This window comes from Scomber scombrus, chromosome 11, assembly GCF_963691925.1.
Source record: "Scomber scombrus chromosome 11, fScoSco1.1, whole genome shotgun sequence".
In the NCBI taxonomy this organism is placed as follows: Eukaryota; Metazoa; Chordata; class Actinopteri; order Scombriformes; family Scombridae; genus Scomber; species Scomber scombrus.
In genome coordinates this window covers 13,094,147-13,114,512 of record NC_084980.1, presented here as the reverse complement: position 1 = coordinate 13,114,512, position 20,366 = coordinate 13,094,147, and the positions used below count along the sequence as shown (strand labels likewise).

The 20,366-nt window shown below is 42.2% G+C and overlaps 1 protein-coding gene across 1 annotated transcript in view; it reads right to left on the bottom strand.

The window, feature by feature from the left end:
- The window catches only part of LOC133990820 (neurocan core protein-like), a gene marked incomplete at its 5' end in the record, with an annotated part of 30,832 nt that extends 14,624 nt beyond the window's left edge, over positions 1-16,208 (bottom strand). The window contains 14 exons of the mRNA XM_062429227.1: positions 286-556; positions 699-762; positions 888-1,476; positions 5,339-5,345; positions 5,664-5,670; positions 7,972-8,138; positions 8,218-8,372; positions 8,471-8,560; positions 8,662-8,799; positions 10,039-10,323; positions 11,148-11,275; positions 14,737-14,911; positions 15,445-15,627; positions 15,998-16,208. Coding sequence (XP_062285211.1) covers positions 286-556; positions 699-762; positions 888-1,476; positions 5,339-5,345; positions 5,664-5,670; positions 7,972-8,138; positions 8,218-8,372; positions 8,471-8,560; positions 8,662-8,799; positions 10,039-10,323; positions 11,148-11,275; positions 14,737-14,911; positions 15,445-15,627; positions 15,998-16,208 — 2,470 coding nt within the window. The remainder of the gene's footprint in view (positions 1-285; positions 557-698; positions 763-887; positions 1,477-5,338; positions 5,346-5,663; positions 5,671-7,971; positions 8,139-8,217; positions 8,373-8,470; positions 8,561-8,661; positions 8,800-10,038; positions 10,324-11,147; positions 11,276-14,736; positions 14,912-15,444; positions 15,628-15,997) is intronic.
- Between the last annotated feature and the right edge of the window lie 4,158 nt (positions 16,209-20,366).

The following is a 20,366-nucleotide window of genomic DNA, read 5'->3' as shown; positions in this document are numbered from 1 at the left end:
GATAAACCAGAACTTCTCTTCGCTGTCAATGAAGCAGGAACTACCACAGCTTGAGGCTGAAGTGTCCCTTAAGGTACAATGACATCAAGTCCAGAGCAAACTAATGGATGATAATACACATCGCTACATCCATCTTTATTTTACAGACTAAATCATGCTGTATGTGGGATGATAACATTTATGATTGATTACAATGAACAAACAAAAATGGACAAATGGAAACATGGAAATAAAGGTCTACCAACTGGATGACAAAACATCTAAAAACAGACATAAAATGCTAACCTGGTGGGTCCACAGTTACAGAACTGATGTTGTATCCTCCCTTGCTGCTCTCCTCCTCCATGTTGCCAGGTAACAGGGCCCCCGAGCCCACAGCGTGAGACCAAGCGGGCTCCTCCTCATCCAAGGGCCCTGACAGTAGTGGAGGAGAATCCAGAGAGCCATTCAGAGTCGCTCTTTCTACTGGGACCCAGTTGAGCGATGATAGGCGGTCAGTGGAGCTGTCCTGGTTTTCTGAGTGAGGAGATGAAGCCCCTGATCCAGCAGTTGGAGTCTGAAATGGTGAGTGGGAAATGGGTGACGATGGTGAAGGTGAGAGGGATGGGGTTTGGGAATCAGGTAGAGGTGAGGAAGTAGACGGTGGAGAGGAGGAAGAAGGAATAGACTGGGATGGAGATGGAGATGAAGATTCAAACAGGAATTGTGATGGCGATGACGGAGAAAAAGACAGAGATGGAGACATTGACGCTGTGACAGGCACTGAAGGTGAGATGGATGGCAACGAGGATGGAGATGAGTGTGAGTCTGGTGAGACAGGCAGTGATTGGGTTTCTGCTGGTAAGACGGGGAGGGATTTGTATGTAGAAAAGTCAACACTTTCTGACTCGGTTGTGAACGTCACAGTGGGCTCAAGAGGGCTGGCAGTGGTGGTCGTAGGGGCAGAAGTGGTGGTCTGTCCTTTCTTGTGACCCCTCTCTCTAGATCTTTCTCTGGATCTTTCTTTTGGTTTACTGGTTCCGACTGGTCGACGTGAGACTTGTATCTCCCCCTTTGCTTCGGCACCAGCCATCACTCCGCTCCCTTCTTCCTCTCCTTTCCCTTTCTCCTCTCCTCTCACCCTCTCTTCTCCCCTGCCCCTGTCCTCCCCTCTGTTCTTCTTTCCCCTTCCTCTCCCTCCTCTTCCACTGGCTCTAGAGGTCACCGTCTCCTCCCTCTTTTCACCCGGCTGGGTTGTGGTCTCTACTTCAACACGGACCCAGGTTTCTCCGCTGGATGAGGTGATTTCAGATTGGGGGCTGGAGGCAGTGGATGTTTGTGTCTCGGAAGCCTCCCAGCTCTTGGCGCTCGCTGTAGTCATAGAGTTACTGGAGGCGGCCAACGTAGATGCCAGACGAGTGGGTGATTCTTCACTGGCTGCTGTTGTGTTCTTCCTCGAGGGACTGCTGAACCATGAACTCCCCCAAGAAAACAAACCTGCGGGGGCGCAAAACAAGCAAAGAGGAAAGAACAAGGGCAGTCAAGAGCGCAGTAATTGCAGACAGAGAGAGTAGTGCAAAAGCCAAGTGCAACGAGCAAAGTGGATTTTCTCTGCTTTGCCAAGGCAGACAAACCAAACACTTCTAAGCAGTCTGAGCTACCAACAGCTGTTTTTCTCTAGCACTGTAACAACTTCTTCAGTATTATCAACACCAAGCAGCAAAGCTCTGACCAGAGAAGTCAGTCCATATATATATATTCATATGTATGTGTGTGTGTGTGTGTGTGTGTGTATACATATATATATATATATATATATATATATAACGTCACACTTTCTCATTGATGTGAATTGGAAAGTGTGTCCAAACTTTTGACTGGTACTGTACATGTATGTAAACACACACACACATATATACACATATATATATATACACACACATATGTTCGTTCATACATACATACATACATACATACATACATACATACATACATACATACATACATACATACATACATACATGAAACTTAGCGCAAGTTTAGTACAGTTTAGCATAGTTTGTTGCTCATTCCTCCCTGTCTTACACTTCTAACATGCATGCTCACCTATTTTCTGGATTTCAGTGCTCAGCGGGCATAGTTTGAGTTTCAGCAGTTGCACCTGTCCATCCAATGGCACAACGAAACACTTGCATTGTTAGCCTATCATTTATTTGCTGTCTTTTTCTATATCTATATGTCTCACTCTCTCTTCTCTAGTCTGGCATGCAGCTGTTATGTGCGCCCCACCACCTCCCCATCTCCGCCCAGTCTCTGCAGGATCAGCAGTCCCATCTTTTCATTGGCCATAATTCTCATTCGAATTCATCAGCCTCCAACACCAAGGTGCCTGGACTTCATGGGGGATCTATCTCGTGGATGCTCTGAGACGATGTCCTCCTGGAGTTTAAGTGTCAAAAACTTATGACTATCACATCTTATTCATGTAATAAACATCATTCTTTTCTCATTCACTTGTCTCTCCTGATTGAAACAGAGGATCCTGGACAAGAGACATCTTCGAGGATAAGAGCCAAATACAGAACAAAACAAAGTAATATAGTACCATGTACTCCAATACATTCAGTTCCTATTTTGAGACCTGTCTTTGTTGATGTGTTCAATGAAGGTGTCCCCAAATCTTGGGGTGGGTATTGGACAGAGTGTACCGAATTTCCTCAAGATATAGTCAAGAAAACATGTCATTACACCATTTTTTTAAAGCAAGGGGGGAAAAGTGATTACCACTCTCTAAGGACCAAACCAAAGCTAAAACACATTTTTAAAATCTTATAATATGCCGTAAACATGGAGAAAATGCTGCCCACAAAAAGGCTGTAACTGCATATTGATATTAACATTTAAAAGATGATCATGTCATTTTCAAATTTAAAATAGCCATTATTAGCTAAAAAAAAAAAGATATATAAAGAACACCTTGGTGAAGGTCTAACAGTCTGGACACTGAGACAAACAGTACACACAGTCAGGACAAGAAGAATGAAACTTAAGCCTCACAAACTGCTTCAGAATTGAATCAACAACTCTTTAACACAGTTTCAACAAACACTAAACAGAGATTGCTACCATTTGAAAAGCCACTTTCATCCAAGGCCAATAAATACAGACCTGAAAATCTGTGTAAACCTGCTGAACCCCTGACACACGGGGAAAAGGGTATATGTTTCCATCATCTGCCTGTGTTCATGTTTGGAGGAAACCAGATGATCTTGACCCAGACTGTAGCCTGATTGACAATATTGAATCACTAGTTCAAAACATTTGTAGGCATGATTGCTCTGCAGATTCATTATCCGACTGTACAACCAGTGGTTTCAGAAACAGAATGAGGCCTATTAAACGACTCACAAAAACAGGTGTGCTCTGTCCTGTTTCTGGGATTTGGTCTGTGAAGAATATATTTATTAAAAACAGTCTTTGTAATGAAGTTCCATCCATCCATCTTCTTTCCGCTTATCCGGGGTCGGGTCGCGGGGGCAGCAGCCTAACCAGGGAAACCCAGACCCTCTCCCCAGCCACTTCGTCCAGCTCTTCCCGGGGGATCCCGAGGCGTTCCCAGGCCAGCCGAGAGACATAGTCTCTCCAGCGTGTCCTGGGTCTTCCCCGGGGTCTCCTACCGGTGGGACGTGCCCTGAACACCTCACCCGGGAGGCGTCCGGGAGGCATCCTAACTAGATGCCCTAGCCACCTCATCTGGCTCTTCTCAACGCGGAGGAGCAGCGGGTCTACTCCGAGCTCCTCCCGGTTGGCCGAGCTTCTCACCCTATCTCTAAGGGAGAGCCCAGCCACCCTACGGAGGAAGCTCATTTCGGCCGCTTGTACCCGCGATCTCGTTCTTTCGGTCACTACCCAAAGCTCATGACCATAGGTGAGGGTAGGAACGAAGATCGACTGGTAAATTGAGAGCTTCGCCTTTCGGCTCAGCTCTCTCTTCACCACGACGGATCTGTGCAGAGCCCGCATTACTGCAGACGCCGCACCGATCCGCCTGTCGATCTCCCGCTCCATCCTTCCCTCACTCGTGAACAAGATCCCGAGGTACTTGAACTCCTCCACTTGGGGCAGGATCTCATCCCCGACCCGAAGGGTGCACTCCACCCTTTTCCGGCTGAGGACCATGGACTCGGATTTGGAGGTGCTGATTCTCATCCCGGCCGCTTCACACTCGGCGGCAAACCGATCCAGTGAGAGTTGGAGGTCACGGTCTGATGAAGCCAACAGGACCACATCATCTGCAAAAAGCAGTGACCCAATCCTGAGGTCACCAAACCGGAACCCCTCAACGCCCTGGCTGCGCCTAGAAATCCTGTCCATAAAAATTATGAAAAGGATCGGTGACAAGGGGCAGCCCTGGCGGAGTCCAACCCCCACCGGAAACGAGTCCGACTTACTACCAGCTATGCGGACCAAGCTCTGACACCGGTCGTACAGGGAACGGACGGCCTGTATCAGGGGGTCCGATACCCCGTACTCCCGGAGAACCCCCCACAGGACCCCCCGAGGGACACGGTCGAATGCCTTTTCCAAGTCCACAAAGCACATGTGGACTGGTTGGGCAAACTCCCATGCACCCTCAAGGATCCTGCAGAGGGTGTAGAGCTGGTCCACAGTTCCACGACCCGGACGAAAACCACATTGCTCCTCCTGGATCCGAGGTTCGACTATCCGACGGACCCTCCTCTCCAGTACCCCCGAATAGACCTTACCAGGGAGGCTGAGGAGTGTGATCCCCCTATAGTTGGAACACACCCTCCGGTCCCCCTTCTTAAAAAGAGGGACCACCACCCGGAGGGACCAACACCCTCTTGCCCCCCTTTGCCAATCCAGAGGCACTGCCCCCGATGTCCACGCGATGTTGCAGAGTCGTGTCAACCATGACAGCCCCACAACATCCAGGGCCTTGAGGAACTCCGGGCGGATCTCATCCACCCCCGGGGCCTTGCCACCGAGGAGCTTCTTGACCACCTCGGCGACCTCAGCCCCAGAGATAGGAGAGCCCACACCCGGGTCCCCAGGCCCTGCTTCCTTACCGGAAGGCGTGTCGGTGGGATTGAGGAGGTCTTCGAAGTATTCCTTCCACCGATCCACGACGTCCCGAGTCGAGGTCAGCAGGGCACCGTCACCCCCATACACAGTATTGACGGTGCACTGCTTCCCCCTCCTGAGACGCCGGATGGTGGTCCAGAACCTCTTCGAAGCCGTCCGGAAGTCGTTCTCCATGGCCTCACCGAACTCCTCCCATGTCCGGGTTTTTGCCTCAGCGACCGCCGCAGCCGCCCCCCGCTTGGCCTGCCGGTACCTGCCTGCTGCCTCCGGAGTCCCACAGGCCAAAAAGGCCCTATAGGACTCTTCAGCGTGACGGCATCCCTCACCGCCGGTGTCCACCAGCGGGTTCGGGTATTGCCGCCACGACAGGCACCGACCACCTTGCGGCCACAGGACCGGTCGGCCGCCTTGACAATGGAGGCGCAGAACATGGCCCACTCGGACTCAATGTCCCTCGCCTCCCCCGGTACATGGTCAAAGTTCTCCCGGAGGTGGGAATTGAAGCTCTCTCTGACAGGAGACTCTGCCAGACGTTCCCAGCAGACCCTCACAATGCGTTTAGGTCTGCCAGGTCTGACCGGCATCCTCCCCCACCATCAGAGCCAACTCACCACCAGGTGGTGATCAGTTGACAGCTCCGCCCCTCTCTTTGCCCGAGTGTCCAAGACATGCATGAAGTTTATTTGATTTATTTATCCAAGAAAACTGGCCTCACCTGTACTGTACTGTTTTATTTGAGAATCTGGGAGTGTCTTTTTTGATAAGAAAAGTCCCTAAATGAGTCAACTGGCAGCCACGATAAGAGCTGGTTGAATTCTCAAAATGCAAAAGAGAAGAACTTCACTGCTTGCTTTCCTCTCTCTTTTAGATTAGACACAGAACCATCGTATGGAAAGGGGAAGAAAAGATACCACCCAGATCCTTGCTCCATGCAGCAATAACAGTAGACATTTTGGCATGTCATAACAAAGAAACAGATCTGACTAATAACATTAGCTGAGCCAGTTACAAAAAGATTACACCTAGAGCTCTCTTTGATGACAAAAGACATTTTTACAACTCATTTTTTATCAGCTTTTCTCTTCTACAAAGGTTAAGTGTAAAACACTTTTATGAATTGTTAACCCTTACATATTGTTCATATTCTGACCCTTCTTGGCTTCAGTATCTTCTTATAATTAGTCCAGAGACCGAATTTTGAACCACATATGTATTTTGCATCCATAGATATCTTATCAGTCATTAATAAATTGGTGATTGGTCTTAATTAATGCTTCAGATAGTATAGAGTGTTTTCTCTTTAGGTTTGAAACTATTCATTATAGAGAAAATAAATTCACGATCACACACACACACACACACACACACACACACACACACACACACACACACACACACACACACACACACACACACACACATATTATAATCTCATGTTATCCGAAACAAGACAACATAACAGCCTTATAATTATTTCTATTAATTTATTGTTGGGTAAAGGGTGCAATAAAATTTCAATGGTAGGTTTCATTATATCCATTTAAACCATCAATCAACACTGAGCCAGAACACCTGCTATGTGCAAAAATGTTTATCAGCTGCATGAAACAAATAATGTTGAAATATTTTCAAAAGTCATATAATTGCAGTCTAAAAATATATAATTTAGGGTGGTTTTGTGGCTTTCAAATGTCAAAATGAGACGAACAGTGCGTAAGGGTTAATGAAAGCATGAATCTAAACAGATAAATATTAATGAAAACTGTGAAGGACATTTAAACATAATTATGGATGACATAATTACAAATGAGCTGTATTGTAACATGTAACATTTTCCATCAAGGTCAAGTACAAAGTTAAAAGAACATATATTTTTGGTTGTTTGGGTCTCACTGGCAGGGATGCAATCGCCTGCAGCTGGAGCTCCCCAGCTGTCACACCTGTTGTCGATCACAGCTTATTAGTGGCTCAACAAGAGAGGCAGTTTGAGCTCCAGGGAAAGGTCAAGTGTGGCTTTAGTAAGTCTCTGGACTTCAAGCTCATTTTTGCTATTCCTGTGGCGTAAACAGTATACTGGCCCTGCTGAATGCTCCTCCACTGAATCCGTTTTAAAGGAGGATCTCTGTTCACTTATCCCCTCACCGCCTCCTTCCTATGCGTTTCTCTAATAAACTTTGTTCCAGGGGCTTGTTTTTGCTGAAATTAACATCCTGTTATGCTGCTGAACTGATGTGTCCCCAACATCACAGACCTGAACAAATTACAGCCTCAACTGAAGTCTGCTCACAATAAGGTACATGCACGTACACATGTGCTGCCGTCAAGCTGCTCATATGCTTTATAACTAAAATACTGCGGCTGTGTCACAATTTCATACGATCATCCATCAGCTTTATTTGAAGAAAATCTTGGTGTTACTCACAGCTAGAAAAATTCACCAAGTTCATTTAATGTTGACTTTTAATATTTTGTTTTGGCAGTAAGTTTGACATGTCTTCTGTAATTTCCTAGTCGTTCAAAATAGAATACCAGAAAAAATGTACAAAATGTATTATATATACAAACTGCTAAAAAGTATAATAATAATAATGATAATAATACTAATAATAATGATTATTATCATCATCATCATCATCATCATATAATTAAAAGCATTAATATATAATATGGGTTTAACTGTCCCTTTGTTAATTTCTGCTTTTATTGTTAACTTTGTCTGAATCTGAAGGTTTTTTTTTAGTTTATTCATTTTAGTATTATAACCTTGTTAAGTGGATTGAGCTACAACACAATTATGCCCTATGTAATGCATATGTGACAAAAACCTCTCGTCTGTTATTCTCTTTTCAGAAATATATTCTCAGATAAGAAACGGTATCAATCCACCCACCTGGTGTTGCTGTATTGAACTCATTTGACCCTTCCTCAGTCTTTTTTGTGGTTGTTTCCTCTTCTCCCACCTGTCCACCTGGCGCATGGGTCCCCTCCTCATCACCAGTCCCCACCAGGTAGTTCCAAGGCTTCCAAATGGACTTGACGATTTTTGAGATAGCCTGAAATAACAATTTAGTTCATTCAATTATGCCGTTTCAGAATCTAAACCTCCTAATAAAAGCTTAAAACCAGACCAACCTTCTCAGTGGGAGTGGGGTGGACTGGGGGCAGGAGAAATTCCTCAGAGTCGGGACCAGGCTCCAGTGGCTCTCCCCAGTCTAAGGAGCTCTGTCCTGGGATTAGCTGGAGGGTCACATATGAATCTGAGGACTCTGAGGACCAGAGGTCTGAGGCTGAGGAGGACACAAACAGGTGAATGATTATCCACATTGTTTGGGCATCAATACACGCAATTCTTCCTGCAAGAATCAATATTATCAATCAGCCTTACAAGCATCAGCACTATGATTGGAGGTCTCCTCTTCCAGGTCGACCAGTCCTGTCCAGTTTGAGGGAGAAATATCGCTGCCATCTGAGGATCCTGCATGGATGTATGTGCAAAAACCACATTTATTTACTGACTAGATAGTTTATTCACTAAATAATCAGCTGGTTACAGATCTGCAAAAACAAATGTAAAACCTCTGGCAGTAGTGGTGTACTGTGTAGTCGGGTTGGGACTGTCTGTCCCTGTGGCATCAGTTGAGCCTGTGAGGTAGCTCCAGGGCTTCCACATGGAAGTGTAGATCTGAGAGATGGAGCCTGTATTCTTCACTTTACCTGGGAAACAAGTTGGAGAGATTTGTGTTCACATGGAAACCACTAAAGGATTTCATCCCAAGTGTCAAGGGGTTCTATGTTTTTGTTTTGCAATCGTTGGCCAATATCAGCAAAAAGCACGAAAAAATGCAAACTGAAAGAGGAGCATCGAGATATCCTGTCCTCTTTTTTGTGCCTCTGTCTCTCTCTCTCACTGCTTCTGTCAATCCAGCTATTTCATAGATACTTGGCGGTGGGATGAATGATGTGGATCCAAAATCTGTGTTGCCATAGCTACAACAGTGACAATGTCATTTATTGTGTAACTACATCAATAGATTTCAAGGCCTCCACAGCAACATCAGCAGTTCTGTTAGGAGTGAGACGGCTGTTATGAATGTATTGTTATGTTATTTACAGATGATATTAACAAGAAAGTTTTATTGAGATGCAATCTTACTATTCATGTTTAGAACTGTCCATCAATAACAAATTACAGTAGCCATGCTAGCAGCTTTAGGGATAGCAAAGTTGGTCGGTCTATCCATAACTTTGAGTCAGGATGAAAAATCTCAATAACGGTTAGATCTGCGCAAACACTCATGGTCCCCAGAGGATGAATACTACTGACTTTGATGATCCATGAGTTATTGTAGCACCACCAGGAGGTTAACATTTTTGTTTTTATTGAAATGTCTTGGTGACTATTGGAAGGATGGCCATCAGATTTTGTATTTACATTCATGTCCCCCTCCGGATGAACTGTATCACCTTGGTAAAGGTACCATGCCGACGGGCTTTTATCCTGAGCAGAGTGTGTATTTTCAGAGCAATGGTTACTTGTTTTCTTGATAACGGGTCATCGAACTAATGTGCTTTAAGTCCAATGGGATTTTTTTTTTTAATTATTGGGATTTCAGAATATTGGGCCTTTGGACCAATGGGCAGTCCTCTTCAGTGATCGCTTTGTCCGGTGCTTTCGCCAGGTCAAAATAGTCAAAACTAATGACATCAGCCCCTACTTTGTCTTGTGCTAATTAGCGAATCGTATCATGCTAACATGCTAAGCTAGGATGGTGATAATTGTATATTATACCTGCCAAATTTAATCATGTTAGTATTGTCACGGTCAACAGGTTAGCATGATGATGTAAGCATTAGCTCCAGGACAGCCTCACAGCCCCGCTGGCCTTGCTGTAGACTCTAATGTAGAGTTAATATAAAAATACAGCCACGTTTTTTTCTTCTTTGGTACAATACCTCTGTAGCAGTATGCATCATAGACTGCTGTGCTGTTGTCAGTTGTGCTATTGGGTGTGACAGTATGGACTCCCGGCTGGTTCCCTCCACAGTCCAGCCGAGGCCAGCTGACTGGGTAGCGGACACTGCCATCAGACAGCCAGCCTGGGGCGCAGCTGTCTAGGCCGGCCCTCCAGGCCAGATAAAGCTGCCCCACAGTAGCCAACTGGCCCCCGAGGGACACACAACGGTCTGAGGCTGAGGACAGTGACAGTCTGCCGGGGACGGAGGAGTGAAACACCTCACCTGGAGGAGGGAGGGCATGAGAAGGAACTTGTTAAGAAACAGATGCTGCCTGTCAGATTTTTATCAAGTAGAAAAGTAGAAACCTTGGTTAAATACACATTGCTTAATTGTACTGGTGCTGGCAATATTCTGTCAAATCAAAAAGACCAAAATAAACAATATATGTCAATGTTACTTCCCAACCTAGGTGGTTCCTATTGAAGCTTTACATCTTTAAAAATAGGTCACAAATATTTAGTTTGATGAAACCGGAATAAATAGTGCTTTTATTGGAGTCTATTTTTAGCTGTGGGTTCAGTGAAGTCGTAGCAGTGAAGTATTTACAGCAGCAGGAAGATAATCGACTAAAAATAAACCACAGTGTCTGCTTATAGTAATAAAGGAACATGTCAGTGTGGCTTATTCTTATTCATGTGTTTTTAATAGTTTGAAACAATGGAGGTCTATGGCACAGTGGATACTATGAGTTCATCACAACAAGCAACTATTTTCATTTACAAGCAGTCATTTGATCCATTGTCAGTATAAAATATATTGATAAGTGCTAAATCAGGCTATGGCTACACAGTCAAAACATGTTAGTAGATCAATTTGCTGCTGATTTTATATGGCCTTTATTGTAACAGAATATCACACAAACATCAGTGATAACCCAAAAGCTGTGACAGATTTGGATGTGTGTGTGTGTGTGTGTGTGTGTGTGTGTGTGTGTGTGTGTGTGTGTGTGTGTGTGTGTGTGTGTGTGTGTGTGTGTGTGTGTGTGTGTGTGTGTGTGTGTGTGTGTGTGCGTGCGTGCGTGCGTGCGTGCGTGCGTGCGTGCATACCATCCAGTTCTTTTGCAAAACAGTACACATCAAACAGCTCTTTTGGGTCCCTCTTCCCATAATTCCTCACTCCAGCAGAGTACTCCTTGTATCCATAGCAACCAAGCTCTGGCAGCTGGACAGAATAGCTGTGGAGACAACAACCATGTAGGAGTCATAAATGGGAATGAACCTCTTTTTACTAATCACTGGGAACAATAAATGTCTTGTAGACATCTTACTGTAAAAACATTATCTTAGCTCACACATCAAAACCTTTATTTTCATTTAGACCTTATACATCAGCTATAGCACATTTCCATGCACATTCTTTTTTAAACGGCAGAGGATTAGAATAAATTAAAATGCAATTAAGAGAAAATAAACAAGAGCAGTAAACAGGCAAATGTGATACTGAACCAGACAAAGTGATAACACAGAAGAATTGAATGTTACAGCTGGTCTCGATTGCTAAGACACGCTTAATGCAACTGGGATCCACTGGATTTTAACATCACCTTCTCAGCACAGCAGCAGTCTTATATTGCAAATGTGTTAACACTTTTTCATTGGTTTCACACATTTTTTACACCCTTTTTCAACACAATTAGCACAGATCTCATAGAAAGAATCAAAACTCAATGGGATTGTGTTAAACAAAAGGAAAACATCTCTTCAAAGCTGATTGGATTTCCTTTGCTCAACTCTTCAACCAGCAATCAGTCCTCAGTCATCTGTAAAAGTTGCTACTTCTGTGCTTCTTTCTTTTGCAAGCATGGATGGAAGAGGCCAAAGGCAAATAAGCAGAGTAAGAGGCCACGCAGAGGCGCCCGAGGAGGAGTTCATGCATGATGGAGGAGCCACAGCAAGAGGAGAAAATAGAGCTCAAGTTTCAAATAAAATCCAGGCAACAATTATTGATCAATTCATCATTCATAGCTTGTCCTTAAGAGAGACTGGACAAAGGGTCCAAACCATTCTCAGGAAGAGCACTATGGCATCTACTGTCAGACTTTTTCGTAATGAGAATAGGTGAATCACAGTTACTATACACCACTGCATATTTCAGCTTTACTGTATTGCCCTCTTGGCAAAACAAACTGTGTCTACAGTAATACAGTCTTTTCATCTATCCCATTTATGAGACCTTCATGATGTAAGTTCTGACATGGTTTTTGCATTTACTTAATAGAGTCGACAGACTACCACACACTGCAGGGACAGGAAAGATCTTTAGTGCTGAACAGGAAGCTGACATTGTAGATATGATCATGGCAAACACTGTGATCAGACTGTGTGTAATCCAGGCAGCAGTAAATGCAGATCAGGGAGAATTAAAAAAAAATAACAGCTTGAGTTTGGCTACTATTGATCAAGTCCTTACATGAAACCATGAGATAATAAAGCAGCTGTAGAGAGTTTAATTCCAAAGTAACTTGGAGGCGAGACTCCAATATGGGCAGGCAAGGATTTGTTATTGTAATGCTTTGTCATACTAAACAGTTACTGGAATAATTTGCTGTATGGATTTGCTTTTTTCTTACAGAATAATGGAGTTTGAAGCTGAAGGGGCACATCACATATTCATTTATGTGGATGAAGCTGGCTTCAAGGAAGAAACATCACTGGGCAGAGGGCCACTGTTACAGTGCCAGGTCAGAGGGGCGCCAATATCACCATGTGTGCTGCCATCCCCAATGATGGCGTCCTTTGCCACAACTATCGGCCCATGCAATAAAAAACGCTTCATCACATTTCTTGATGCACTGAATGAAGGACTGATTTCACTCGAAGAGAGACAGCTGTTGAGGCCTGGCATGACTTTGTGTGTCATCATTTGGCAATGCTACCTTCAACCACTCTTGACTGGTGAATGGATGGTTTGATGATTCAATTCCTCCCTGCATACTCTCCGTATCTGAGCCCAACTGAGGAATTCTTCTCTGCTTTGGGATGGAAGGTCAGTAGCCATATGACCAGATGTCCTTCCTGGAGGCGATGAATGCTGGTTGCCTGGCAATAGGTGCAGATAACTGCCAGCAATAAATAATGCCAAACAAGGAGGTTTTTCGCTCAGTGCATTTCAAGGGAAAACATCACAACAAACATGTGATGTTTATGAGAACCTGTGACCTAATAATGAAACGAATGGACTAATTGTCGAGTTCTGTGTATTTCAGCTCTTTAATTTGTTTTATGGATATTTCCATACAAAAGTTTCCTTTGGTTGTTTTTATGTTTGTTTGTTTATTTTATTTCTATTTACAGTATTCAGCATTTCTGAGTTTGAAAAGTATGGAAAAAAGAATGATATGGAAACATCTGATGCAATACAATAAAAACTCATTTGTTTCTGAGTATTTCTGAGTTTGTTTGCAATGTTTTATTGGTGAAGAAAGAATGCAGTACAAAAGCCCAATCATAATGAATGTCTAAATTAGTCTAGTCTGGGTGGTTACTGTGGGTCTTACATGTCAACAACAGTTCATGGGCACAGAAAGACCTGCACAAAAGAATCAAATGAATGAAGAAAACTTTATAAGAAAATGTTTTTTGTTTACAGTATTGCAACAGGGCATCTCAAAAAAGTATAAAAAGTGCATGTGCAGAGTGCAGCTACGCTTGTTATCTCTAGTAAAATTGTCTTGGAGAAAATAATAAAAATTCATGCTGTGATATGCTTGCTTGTCCTTTTTGGCACACACTATAACTGAACAAATGGCACAAATATATTGGACAAATTAAGGTTGAACCAGTCCATATTGATTTGTTGGCCATTGTGTTTGTTTGTGATAATTGAAGTAATATGTTAATTTGACCACACAGTGGGTTGATTGACAGAAATATTTGCTTTTGTAGGATGTATTTAATTGTATTTTGTATTTTTTGTATTTTTTTGTGAGTATTTAAGCATTTTCCAAACAAAACGTAATTTTTCATCAGTGACTTTCAGTTTAGGTCTGTGTGTGTACGGACACTGTTTTGAAAATGTAACTTCTGAATGGACAAATGTGTTTAAGCAAATGAGAAAAAACTAGTTGGGATAGCAGAAGAAGAGAGAGGACGAACAGTTAACAAAACAAGGAGAATGTGTTCATTTTAAAGACTTAGCGTGATAAAAAAAAAAAGTCCTCTAAGTAGAGCGATAAGTCAATTGAGGCTTTTCTTAAAACATTTTTACTATAGAATAGAAGTATTTATGAATATTTAATATGTTGTAATATGTTGTTTTATCATCTCACACCAGCCATATTACAGTTTCATTACCTTTGTTTTATCTCCCAGTTTTTGGGGTCTGTTTTTATTTGTTGTTTGTTAATTATTTTGTGTTTCTATATAGCACTTTGTAACTCTGTTAAGTTTTTTGTTTTTGTTTTTTTCAAACAAAAAGATCCAAAATTCACTGGCTCTAGATATTAAATTGAATATGTTTGGGTTTTGGACTGTGAGTCATAAAAACAAATTTTGAATATGAAAAACTTTGCTCTGGGAAAGTAAAATGGGCATTTTTCAATATTTTCAGACCTTTTATAGACCTAAAGCCTGACTCACTGCAGCTAGCAAGCAACTCTATGAGGCTGTGACAAACAGAAAGAAGTCATTGACTCACCGGACAGTCTGATCATCTAACCAGCCAGCTGCACAGCTGGTGAAGCCATCATAATATGCTGCCCACAGCTGGGCTGGTGTGGCGATCTGAGCCGAGTTTTCCTGGCAGGCTCGCTGGGCGTCTTTAAATGAGAGGGCGTAACGGGCGCTGGGAGCCTGATAGTGAAACACCACACCTAGAGACACACAAAAAAAAAAAAAATCAATGAATCAGCAGGGTACAATCAATACACATGTGACCACATACAGATCAATTTAACACTGTGTGAGTTTAAGCCGAAATTTCACAGATGAAGACACAAAAATAATCATTGGTATTCAGTCCAAACGTCTTCATTATTTAATAATTACACAATTACTCAAGTGGAAAACTAGATAACAAAAACAACATGAACACAGTGAGCAGTTAGCTACATTAATTAAGTAAGTCATTGTGATATTGATACGCTGAGAAAAAAAATGCTGAAAGGGTTTGGCAGTGCCCCTGTTTTAAAGCTGCCATTATCTATCTGACATTAGCATAACAAGCCTAAATGCAATAAAACACAAAAATCAATTATGTTAGAAGAAGAATTTTAAAGCCTTTTTGTGTTAATGCAACTCAGGCTGTCAGCAACATTTTTTGTGTCTTTTAAATGTTTCCTTGGGGAGAGCTGTGCCACTAAACGTTTCTCACAATGAAATCTACGTCAGCGGCTGCTGCACTTACCGGAGACCACCAGGGGCACAGTGTCTCTCTCATAGTTGTTACCCATGACAACCTGACAGTGGTAAGTGCCTGAGTCGTTGGTACGGAGACTGGAGATCTCCATGGTAGCATTCAGGGGATTGGCAGTGTATCCTGGCAGCCTGACACGGCCAATGAAAGCCTTATTCACCTTGATTACATCACCTTTGGCAAAGAAAGAGAGGTTTCTTCAACACAAAATGTCCACTGACATCCTATTTCATTTTAAAAGTAAAAAATAGACTTTAAAAGGTCCTTAAATACAAAAGATTGAGTTAAATGTCCTGAAACATTATCTTCTCCATCAGTTTCTTTTGAACGGCAAAACCAAAACAATGAGCTGAAAGGTGGTCAGGCGGTATTTCTCTGTGGGTTAATCATTATGAGCGACTCCTTACAGGTTAATCACTATGAGCAACTCCTTACACAAACAGGTAATTTGATTCATTATGAATATAAAATATTGATTAGTGCAGCTGACTGAGTGATGTAGATATAGGTCTTATTCAACAACAAAACCATTTATTTGTTATACCTTTAGCAGAGAGCACAGTCTGCTCCAGAGGAGCATCCTGTCCTCCTGCTGGCAGCTTGATGCGAGTCCACAGGAGGTGGGGAGGCTGGCTGGTGGAGGTGGTCTGAAGGGTGAAGACACAGGGGAGGACAGCTTTGCCTGCCAGCATTTCTTGTACTGTCGAATGGGTGATCCTACGCATGTTCACTATGGAGGAGGCTGCACCTGGAGAGAGCAAACAAGAAACAAAAGCATAATTGGATTAGAAAATTAAATATGTTGGAGAAAAATGTCCTTACATGGTAGAAGGAAAAAATCCAGTAAACAATTTCCTGTAATGCTGATTCACCACATGTGCTTCACTACTTTGAACAAGGCTTCAGCAGAGAAATTATTTTTGACAGACACGGGTGAGTCTTACTGAGTAGGGTAAGTCTTGCATTCTGTAATAAGCAGCAAATATAATGGTAGGCTTTAGCTCCTCACCATGGTGCCTGCTAACAAGACCTCAGGGATTCATTAGCAATTGCACATGCATGTTTCCACATAAGACCAAGGAACATGTTCAATCATCTACACACACACACACACACCACTCCGACTGTCACTCAAACTAATTAATTTAAAGAAATTTCATTCAAAAGTATCAATGTAAAGGCAGAGTTACTGTACAAAGTGATTAGTTTCATAGTTCTGCACACTGCTATCAGCAATTCACACTGTTTGGTTGCCACGGTATACAGGCTCAATGTAACCATGACAACAGGATCAACTGTAAAGATCTTCTGACCAACCCTATCACTTTGTGGCTTCATCCTCTATATACAGCAACATACCAAACTGTCATTATTTTATTTTATAGAAGGTAGACATTTTATTGTTCTTAAACATAAAAGACTTACCATAAAAGATAATTTCCCTAAAATGTACATAGCATAAAGATAACTGAGCATACTCCATCTGCAAATGAAGATTTTCAGTTGTGGTTAAATAGTTGAGATCTTCAAAAACAGCTTAAGGACCTTGAGTTACATTTTTTTGGTAAACTTTCATTTACTTTTGTACAGCGATCAAAAGCAAATGCAGAATTGTATTCTCAGTGTTTTAATATTAATTGTAAAGTTTACAATCAGTTTCTACCCACACAATTATGAGTAAAATGGCCTATGAGTTACAACAGTCTCTGAAATCATACCAACAAAAAGGCAAAAGACTCAGTTACAAACCTGTGTGAGGATTTTTTTTCATTTGTTTTATTTTGCTCTCTAATTAAATTTTCATTGTTAATCAAATAAATCAATATGTAGAAAACTAATGCGAGCTGAATGAGAGAACCTGTGTAAAAAACAAAAAAACAAAGCCCTATTTGAAATAACACGAACAGTGGAATTGAATCCCCAAAATATATTTCCATCTGCATTTAGATTGGATGGCGTTCAAACACTGAACCCCCTGAGAGCATTTCCCTGTGCTGTAGAACGTCCCCGCTGCCTGCCCCCCAAATCATATATAATCACACAATCACAAATACCAGGGAAAACATGTGAGTCAGAACAAGACCGAAAGCAGGAATCAGAAGTCTGATGAAGGGATAGAAGGAAAGGATTATTTAAAAAAAAGAAAAGGAGTCTAAGAAACTGAAAGCTGGAAATTGAGGTACTTTGGATGACAAGTGTACCCAGAAGCTTGGTGGTGACAGATGAGACAAAAGGGAAAAAAAGCCTAAAAAGAGGAACAAAGAGCTGGAAGTGACTTGAAGGGACACTTGCTGTCATTAACAGACACAATCTCTTATTCTTGTCAGTCCTCCTCCAGAGTCTACTGAGCTGTTTGGATTACAGTTAGACTGAAAGGGGGAGGGGGGGTCTCAGGGATCGACATTTTTAGCCATGCTAGCGGTACAGCACTGAAATATTTCATCAACTATTTGATGGAAACCAATACATTTTTGCATAAACATTCATCATCCTCAGAGGATGAACCCAACTGACTTTTCCCAACATAGTCATGAGATTCACATTTGATTGAAATATCTGAACAGCTACTGGACGTATTGTTATGACAAATTCATATGTTCTCCTGGACTGCCCATTAGTCTGAAACCCCAGTAGTACGAAAAAAATCCCATTGGACCGAAAGTCCATTAGTCCTATGGCCCATTATCCCAAAAACAAAATCCCACTGCTCTGAAAATACACACTCTTGAGTTTTTTGGAGTTCAGTGACTTCCGGCCATGTCAGTGGTGTTGAATTAGTGGGAGTTGGGGGGCGGGGTGGCGCACTGCCATTATTTATGGTTGGGTGTCACAATTAGACTACCTCTTTCATCTTTTGGGTTAGGATTAGGGTTATTATGCACTAAATGCACTAAAAAGTAATCCGTTTGCAAATGGTATCTTCGCACTTCAAAATACATTAAGATGGGAAAAAACTCCAGGGAGAGTGTATATTTTTGGAGCAGTGGACCTTCGGAGCAGTGGGATTTTTTTTTTTGGAATAATGGGCTGTCAGACTAATGGGCTTTTGGTCAAATGGGAAGTTATTCGACTGGGGTCTTTTAATAATTGGTCATTGGACCAATGGCATGGCATGTAATAACTTTGGCAGTCATCTAACCCTTCATATGACTAAATACCTGTGAAACTAAATGACATTCCTACCAGCCTTAGCTGTTGTCTGTGTAAAGTGCTAATTAGCTATTTTTAGCATGCTAACACTAATCTAAGATGTGTTACAATTTAGCAAAATTTACCCAATTAACACATTATGTATGCAAGTGCAGCCTCATAGAACTTGAGTCGTGTTCAGAGTCACAGGGGGCTGGTTTCTCTGCATGTTTTAGCTTAAAGGCAGGGTTCATCCCTTGTGCTCCAGTAAACTGTTTAATTGAGAGTTCAGGTGATCTCATCAACTGAAGTCCAAAATAATCATGTGACCACATTTTACCAAATGATTTGTAAATGCATGTGACTGCCCCTGTTAGAGTCATTACAGTCAGGAATATTCAAAATAATCACATGGTGGTTTTAAATCAGTGGTGGTGGTTTGCAAGCAGCCTGATTATGTTGTGAACCACAGGACGTTACTGATAAGTTAAATACATATTGTATGTGGTAGTTACCATTAACCTGGTGCACTCATTCCCACCCGTCTGCCATCACAACTCATACTGCAGCACATCAAACTCCAGTGTTCACAGTTAGGTACGTTGTTTTACTTTGTTGACTGCTAGAGGGGAATTTGTGGTGACAAACTTGAGAGTCAGAAATAAAATAGCTAATCAAAATAATTAATGTTGTGGCTTTTATAGCAGCTTAAAGGTGACATATAATGCACATTTACAGGTCTATAATTTTAATCTCTTTCTTTACTGAAATAGCTTTGCATGATGTACAGTAAAAAAAAACAAAAAAAAACATTTTCATTTAACTCATACTGGTCCTTCATTCGGCCCCTCAGTTCAGCCTCTGTCTGAAACAGGCCGATTTAGCTCCTCTCTCTTGACATTCCTCTGTAAGCTACGTCAACAAACACGAAACAAACTAGAGGCAGGATTTCACTAAAATATCTTTTGTTTACATTTGTGTTCTGGATTGAAAAAATATGACAAAAGCATGATTAAGTGTGGAGTAATAACTTTCCACTGTCAGCGTGTAATGACTGGTAAGGTAATGTTTTAATTTCAGAAATGAAATGCAGTTTCTCATTTTAATGAAAATCCAGGCTGACCAGCAACCATCATGCATGCCAACTACAGGCAAAGTAATTAAGGAAAGAAACTTATCTATACTGTAGGCAGTTAGCAGTCTGCATGTGGGACATCAGACCTGCGGTATTATCCACCAGAGACCTGCAGCTCTGAGATGTTTTGTCTTTTTGTTCCATAATTGTGAATTTTATGCATAGTTGAACAGATGGTAGACTAAACTTGCATAAATGGGTTTGGAGGCGTTCCAGCACAATCCCACTGAGCATGTCTGCAAAAATCCTCAGCATGTCAGCTCTTACAACACTCAAATTACCACACACCTGTCTTATGTATTCACGTCTATGGAAAAATTAATGTGAGAACAGTTTTTATTCTCTGCCGCATGTGTATCCTGATCCAGCTGCACTGCTCTCCCTTCATTCCTTCCTGTGATTCCTCACTGCTGTTTCTTTAGATCAGAAACCACTGATTACTTTCTGCAGCACCAGGAGGCGTAGCCATTGAGGTCAACAGGAAACAAAGAGTGGAGGTGAGAGACAGAGAACTCACCTGAGCCAAAATACAGTAGCAACGTCAGAGCCAAGAGGATGTGCCGCCCAGCCACACACAGAGAGAGCACCATCCTGGACTTGAAGAGAAAAAGAGAGGGGAGAAAACACAGTCAGTACTAAGAAGAGACAA